This window comes from Lygodium microphyllum, chromosome 18, assembly GCF_053477565.2.
Source record: "Lygodium microphyllum isolate KBCC chromosome 18, Lygodium_microphyllum_v1.1.10, whole genome shotgun sequence".
Classification (NCBI taxonomy): Eukaryota; Viridiplantae; Streptophyta; class Polypodiopsida; order Schizaeales; family Lygodiaceae; genus Lygodium; species Lygodium microphyllum.
The window spans coordinates 26,906,358-26,914,211 of NC_141152.1; the positions used below are offsets into that span (position 1 = coordinate 26,906,358).

At 40.4% G+C, this 7,854-nt stretch overlaps 1 protein-coding gene across 1 annotated transcript; it reads left to right on the forward strand.

The window, feature by feature from the left end:
- The first annotated feature begins 3,214 nt into the window (after positions 1-3,214).
- LOC148020699 (proline-rich receptor-like protein kinase PERK1) lies at positions 3,215-3,865 on the forward strand. Its single transcript, XM_087698166.1, has one exon. The coding sequence runs from the start codon at positions 3,215-3,217 to the stop codon at positions 3,863-3,865; it is 651 nt and encodes a 216-aa protein (XP_087554292.1).
- The last annotated feature ends 3,989 nt before the right edge of the window (positions 3,866-7,854 follow it).

Here is a 7,854-nt window from a genome sequence, read left to right on the forward strand (position 1 = left end):
TTCACCTGCAAAGGTGGATGCCATAAGCAGGATTGCAGAGTATTGCTCGACTACTTCAGAGCTACGGAGATTTGTGGGAGCTTGTGTATTTTACATAATTTGGATTCCTCATTTTACTCACATAGCAGATGTGCTCTATTAGCTGCTTCGAAAGGGGCAGAAATTTCATTGGGATGAGAAGCATTCGAAAGCCATGCGTAAACTCAAGAAGCTGTTGCAGTCAACTCCTACTCTTCGCAAGGCGGATTATCAATGTGGACGGCCAATCATGTTGACAGTTGATACTAGCCCTATTGGCATAGGATGGGAAGTGGGACATGACGATGCTGATGGGAACAGATATGCAATCCGCTTTGGAGCTAAAGTTCTTAATGAGCGATAGAGGAGATATTCGCAGATTAAAAGAGAATTGTGGGGAGTAGTCACTACACTGAAGTGTGATAAATGGTATTTTATTGGTGCTTCAGATGTTGTGGAAACAGATTGTTTACCTTTGCTTGGCATGATTACTAGCTGTTTGATTCCAAATATAGCGATGCTTCGGTGGATTGCCTACATCAAATCATTGAATCCAGAATTTCGACACATAGCAGGAAAAGATAATCCAGTTGCTGACATGCTGTTTAGAGCGAGATATGAGGATGAGGAGTCAATTCTTGTTGGAAGAAATATTTTGCAGGTACGGATGTATAGGCAAGATTACAGCTGATCGTGGAGAGCTAGATGCAGACGAAGCTAGAGAATTTTTCTCACGGCTTGGGATTAAGTTGGCTCTTACTATTGCCTATAATCCAGAGGGGAATGGCAAGAGCGAAAGAGGACATCCGCCGATAGTTAAGGCATTGGCAAAAGCTTGTAGAGGTCGGATTGGAGATTGGCCAAGATTACTACCTTTTCATTGTGGGCAGACCGCTCTACACATAGCGTGACTACTGGGTATATGCCTACAGAGTTGATGTATGGGCAAAAACATGTCATGCCTACAGAAATCTGTGCTCTCACGTGGAGCGCTCTTCGATGGCATGAGAATTTATCAAGGGAGGAGCTTCTAGCTCTTCGGATTCGTCAACTAGAGAGAAGGACAGAAGATGTGCAGCTACTAGCAGTTGATCGTTTGAAGGCAGCCCGACTCAGAAACAAGGACAGGTTTGATTTGAGGCATCGCTTGAGGCCTAGAGCCATAAAAGAAGGAGATTGGGTTCTAGTCTACGACAGTAGCTTAGAGAATCAACATAGTAGCATGAGAAAAATGGTTCAAAGATGGTTTGGACCATATGAGGTGAAACATGTTTTTGACAATGCTACCTATGAGTTGGCTGAATTGGATGGGACGATATTGAGGGTGCCCATTGCTGGAAAACGAGTCAAGATTTTCAAGAGAAGAGAAGATGAAGAGTATGCACTTGAAGCATTGGCAGAAGAAGAGCAGGTAGAAGAAAGTCTAGCAGAAGAAGCAGAGAATATGGATGATGAAGCTGATGGAGAAATAGGTCTATCAGAAACTGATGAAGGACTGGACCTATTTGTGGACTTGGATGATCCTGGATAGTTGGCTCATCCGGAGGATGCGCAGGTTTAGAGGGGGTGGATGTCATGCTGCTGCGCATCCGAGCCGTAAACACCTCCATTTTTGTTGTGCATCTGTGTTATCTTTTCACGTGCGTTTCATTGTGTGTGATTGCTGCATTATCTTCCCGTCCTTTCAGTACCCGCATCCAATGTACATGCTCCACTTTTGTATTTGTGTTTGTGTGTGTTTCAGTTTGTATGCATGTTGTGTGTGTGTCAAAAAAATATGAAAAACTGATGCCAAAGAGTAATATTATGTTGTCAATTACAAAGATGAATTCCAAGAAAAGTGCAAGATATCATGGAATTGAAGGAAGGCTTGGGAATTCGCTGTGGATGCTGCGATGAAGTGGTTAGCTGTTCATCATTTGAAGCTCATGCTGGTTGGGGTTCTCAACGAAATCCGTATTTGAGTATATTTCTATCAGATGGGCAGTCAGTACATGAGGTTGCAGTAGCTCTTTCAGTGAAGAGACAGGATAGAGCTGCTGGTATAAGCCCAATGATAATGTTGACATTTGTGCAGAATGTGGTGATGGGGGGAGATCTTGTTCTTTGTGATGGATGCCTAGGAGCATAACACATAGAATGTGCTGGTTTATCCTGCATACCGGAGGGAGATTGGTTCTGTTCTCTCTATGAAAACAATCTTGGGGGAGATAAGAGACAAGTGTCTAGAACAAGTGTAAGAGGTGGGTTAGGCTTCCTGTTTCGAAAGTTGGAGGGAAAGATAAAAAGCTTTGCATTCTCAAAATAGCCTTACCAATTCTATGTTGAGATTGGGGGGGGGGGGGGGGTCTACGCGTCTAACATGGAAAATTTTGGAAATTTATGGAGGCGCGAAGACTACAGTCTCTATTCTCGGATACGCCCTGTTTCCCCGGACCACCATAGCCTATCTTTGGCTCTTGCAATTTTTGGGTACCACATGCAGTTGTGCCTGTCTCTTGAGCCGAAGAGGCGTCGGAGGATGCTGTCAGCTTCTCTTTTCCAATGTTCAATGGTCTGATTGACCAAATAAAATATCAATGTCTTCATACATTTCTCCTTCTTCCTCATCATCAACAACCTTCGCCCTGACCAGAATGTCGAGTGGAGAGGGGGGAATCGAATCCACAACTAGAAACAGGTCATTGCTGTTTGTTTTCCTGGATGTGCATCGAATTGGGGGACCTGCTGATCGGCTCCAGCTCCATCGACGCAACAATCGCATCAGGTGAATGTGGAGGCGATCATCCGAGATGTGATCGGCCAGCTCCTTCTTGTTGTGGATACCACCAACGTGGATTACATCGTTAATGTTCTCAAGGACGAGACTTTTGATTTTGGATGGAAAGGCGAAGGAGCATACGAAGCTCTAGGGGACTTCTTGAGAGAAAAGATAGCAGGCAAATAGCACGACTCAAGCTTGCTCACATACAAGCATCAAAACGTAAGCAGGAGAATGCTCTGGCGTTTGTAATCATGATATCCTGATCCTCAACGGAACGAGCACAAACACATTGTTGTTGTTAGGCTTTTCTTTTCTGGTGGTTTGCTGGAACGCATCTTTCCCATCCAATAGCTGGTGCGTCCCCATCCATGGCCACCTACAGATTTAACCGCCTCTCCTCAAAGTCCTCAGACGCCGAGCTTGGGAAATTCCATGCCATTGTTTACTTATAATGAGTTGTCAAAAGCCACACAGGGATTCTCAGAAGCCAACTTGATTGGTGAAGGAGGATTTGGATGTGTGTATAAAGGAATCCTACCTGATGGAAAGCTTATAGTTGTTAAGCAGCTGAAGACTAGGAGAAGCCACGGTGAAAAGGAATTCCAGGCCGAAGTGGAGATCATCAGCAGAGTTCATCATAGGCATTTGGTCTCCCTGGTAGGCTATTGTCTGGAAGCAAAGCAGCGGCTTCTTGTGTATGACTACGTCCCAAATGGCACTCTAGAATGCCATCTACATGGGAAGAATGGAAGGCCTCCAGTGAGCTGGGAAACACGCATGAAAATTGCACGAGGTGCTGCTCGTGGTTTGGCATACCTGCATGAAGATTGTCATCCTCAAGTTATCCACCGGGACATCAAATATTCTAATATTCTGCTAGACAACTGTTTTGAGGCACAAGTTTCAGATTTTGGCCTTGCAAAGCCAACATCAGATACAAATACACATGTGACCACTAGAGTTATGGGAACATTTGGGTATCTGGCCCCTGAGAATTCCTCAAGTGGAAAACTCATAGAAAAATCTGACATGTACTCTTTTGGAGGTTTGCTGCTGAATACAGTTTTGAAGTTTCTAAACTGAAACTTGTTGATACAAAGCTACATTTTTCAGATAACTATGTTCTTGTAAGAGAATGTATCAGTGTGAAGATTGATTGGGTGTACTCTGGTTCATGCACTAGAGGGAAAATTGAAGCAATTAATGACCAAATTGAAGTATGGCCGATGGCTCAGTTGTACTAGTTGTACTTTGATACCATAGTTTTGCAGTGAACGCAGTTTTTGTATGTTATACCAGTTGCTCACAGAACTTCAATGTATTGGCACTGTATGGATTTCTGAGAATTGATCACAGGGATTGTTGCCCAGCTGAACTCATCAAGCCTATGTGCCAATGGCAAAACTGTTCTTGAACACCTAAATGCAAAGCTGGTTATGAGATACTACAGATTTTTCTGAACATGGACCTCATGTAATTTACTTGACAAACAATATAGTGATCTTTGGCATCAAATATTGAGTTATTGAGATCTTCTTGTTAGCCTCTTTCCTTGCTGTACCTTGAACCCCGTGTTCTACAGCTCTTGCATGAACTCTACGACGTCTCCCTAATGTTTGAGGACTTTTTTTTTCCTTCACCTTCTCTATTATTATTAGTGAAACCTCTAGGTGAGTCACTTTCTAAACTCTCATCCTCACTTTCTTCTTCCTCAGAACTATCACTCTCCTCCTCTTCTTCTTCTTCAATATCATCCTCATTTACTAATTCTTTTCTTGAGGCCATATCAAACTTCTTTACTATTCCTCTATGGTCATAAATTGTTATGATTCCTCTCCCCCAATCCTGTATTGAACCTACCTTTCAAATCCAAGGTCTACTTAGGATCAATGGAAAAGCGCCCAAACCTATTGGCGTAGCATGACAAATTATTTTCATAGCTGCTCCATAGACCTTGACTTCCAAATTTTGGATTATTTCTATACATTTCCAAATCTAGATCCAGCAATTATTTAGAGTTTGAATTGTTCTACACATGCTTGTGTAATTACATTGACTTGTTCTCCTCCATCAATATATGCCTCTCCTCTGTTTCTGATTTCTATACCAAGCATCAATCACAGGACATATATTAGGTGACCCTTCTATACTCAAAATTCTTATTGTTCCTTTTCTTCTTTCTCTCTCTTCTGGATTTACTACTTTCTTCCATTGTCCTCTTATCTTGGGACACAACTCCATCAATTGTGCAAATGTTATATATGCTTTTCTATCCATCAAATCCTTTTTTAGGTCATAGTCACTTTCCCCTTTCCCTAAATGAATATTAGATGCATGATATTGTTTCATAGGTTTTCTTTTTTTCTCACCTTCTTTCTATTCTCCTTTTTTTATCTTTCTCCATTTTTCCTCTCCATCTTTACTAGTCTCAATTTCTCGCCTCTCTTCACATTTCTCCTCCTTTTTGTTGCGGGCATCACATCTACAATTTTATTTTCCTCACCCTATTTTTTCAACAAGGATACAATTTATGGCGGTCTTTCCTTTCTCTTCTTCTGTAGACTTTGGTGTTTGACAAGAAGTATGGTCTTTTATTTCTATATGGTAATCGTTTTGTCTATTGGGAAGATTTTGAGGCAAATGATACATGTCCCCTCTTGCTCTTGGTGGATATGGACAATTTGTGCTTATGTGACCTATCTCCCCATATGAATAACAAATTGGTAGTTGTCTAAAATATCCTCTTCCATTTCTTTCTCCTCCTCCTCTCATATTTTCTTATTTTGTTTGTCCCATCAATCCCCCATTACCTCTTCCTAAGGACCTACCTCTCAAAGCACCTAGCCTCATGTTTTGCATTTGTTCTGACTGTTGATCCTCAACCTCCAGAGTTGATTGAACATTTTTTCTTACTAAATCTGATAGTTTTGTCCATCCCGTTTTGCTAGTTTTGATCTTGGTTTTCATGGTTAGATGTTCTACAGGGTTTTCTCTTTTTTATTTTCTCAAATTTTCTTCATTTTTCTATGGCGATCATCAGTGCTTCCTCAAAGGTACTTGATTCTTGAATTTCTAATTTTGTTCTTACCTCTCCTTGTAAAATTTCCACAAAATGTTTTATTTTTAACATTTCTGGTGCTCTTTCTCCTGGGCCTAATGATGTGTTCCAACAGTCCCAAAGTCGAATGTATTCTAGAGCAAAAAATTCTATGGCCTAGTCTTATTTTTTCTTACAAGTTTCTATTTTTTGCCAAAGGTCTTAGGAAGTTTCAGTTTCTTTAAATTGGTCAAGAAACACATGTTTGGTAGTTTCATATTCTATAGGAATAGGAGGATTTCTCATTTTAAGAGTTTTTTCATAATCCTCAAACCAATTTCTTCCTTCATCCAACAATTGAAATTTTAAATTTTAAAGTTTCAAGGTTGAGTCAGTTATTCCATGGATGATACATCCAAGCTCCAATTTCTTGAGGAATCGTTGAGGATCTTCTCTTTTTGAACCGCGAAATTCTAAAAAAGAGTTAGCCATTGAAAACATAGTGTTAAACAAAACAATTCACAGATCACAAAAAACAAGGTTCATTTTTTGGCACTTCTTAGAGGAGGCAAAAAAGATGCTTCATGAGTGGTAATCGAAGATAATTCTCACACACAACCCAAAAACAGGATGACAAGGAGTGCCAATTATTTGATTGACTTTGTCTAAATACAACACCAAACAAGAAAATTTGAAAATATACAACCAAAACACCAGCAAAATTGAAAAACTGTGCCGTTTTGTAGCCTCAATTTCACAAAAAAAACACTCACAAGTAGAGCATCTACAACCTTGAACAATGTTGAGAATGCAAGCTTGAAAAAAAAATTGCATAAAATCTTCATACCTCTTTGGGGTTGTGCTAATACATCTAGCCTTGAGCATCAGGCTTGTGGAAGTTTGATAAACACAAACCAAACTCCAAAATCTTATATGTGACCCTCCTCTCTTCTCACATAAGAGGCAAGAAAGAACAAAATCATGAGAAGGGCCCTTAGTTTCTCACTCTCCCCCCTTTATAGGTTTTCTCCTTCTCTTATACGTGTTATCCTTTTTAAACTTTAAGCTTTTCTTTGCGTTTTTTAAAATGAAAAGCATTAATCTTTTCTTTATTTTTGCTTCCAAAGCACTAAACTTTGGTCCTTTAGCTTTTAATACAGCTTGAACGAGTAGCCTGCCACCCTCTCTTATTTAGATATTCATGGCATCCTCCTCCTGACAATTCTCTAGCATCGATCTCTCATAGAAGTTCATATCCACACTCTGGTTGGCCTATGGAGCTCTTGATCTTCCATTACATTCAATCCCTTTCACTATAGTTTCTTTTGTCTGATTCCTTAGCAGCCACCTCAAACCATCTTCAAACCTCTTCATTCTATCCTTCTCCAACATTATCCTTAGCATGTGGATCAATACTATTTGAGACTATCTGAAACTCTAGCTTCTTGATATCATGATGATTGCAAAAATTGGCCTCTTTCTAATGCTATGGTCCAAGAGCATCGTCCTCTAGTCATAGTCTTCTCCCTCAACATGAACTGATCTAAAGTCTACCTCTTCACGACTCTCTTTTGCAAGCTCAGTCTTGAGCCAACACTTCAACATGACAATTGGATTCCATGTTTGATCCTCCCTCTTAATCTTGACACTATCTCCTTCTCTCCACATTGTGACTAAATCTGTGAGTGAGTTATGTTTGTAGTTGTGCCAGTACATGCACTTTGTCAATCAAAACCAGAATGTTGTTTCAGCTATATAGCATATGTAGTTGTGTACAAGGTCCAAACATGGACATCCTGTAACAAGATGCCAAACATGCCAAACATGGACATCCTGTAACAAGGTCAAAAGTCTACCGCAAGGGTAAGAGACATCATAGTAAAGGGAGATTCAGGGTGAGCAGAAGACAGAAGAGAAGGGGCTAAAAGAAATACAAGATGTAGAAGAATAATTATAGAAAGAAATACAAGATGTAGAAGAATGTAACGTGTCCACCTGTTCGCTTTCAGGACATGTCTTAGCAGCCCATCGAAAA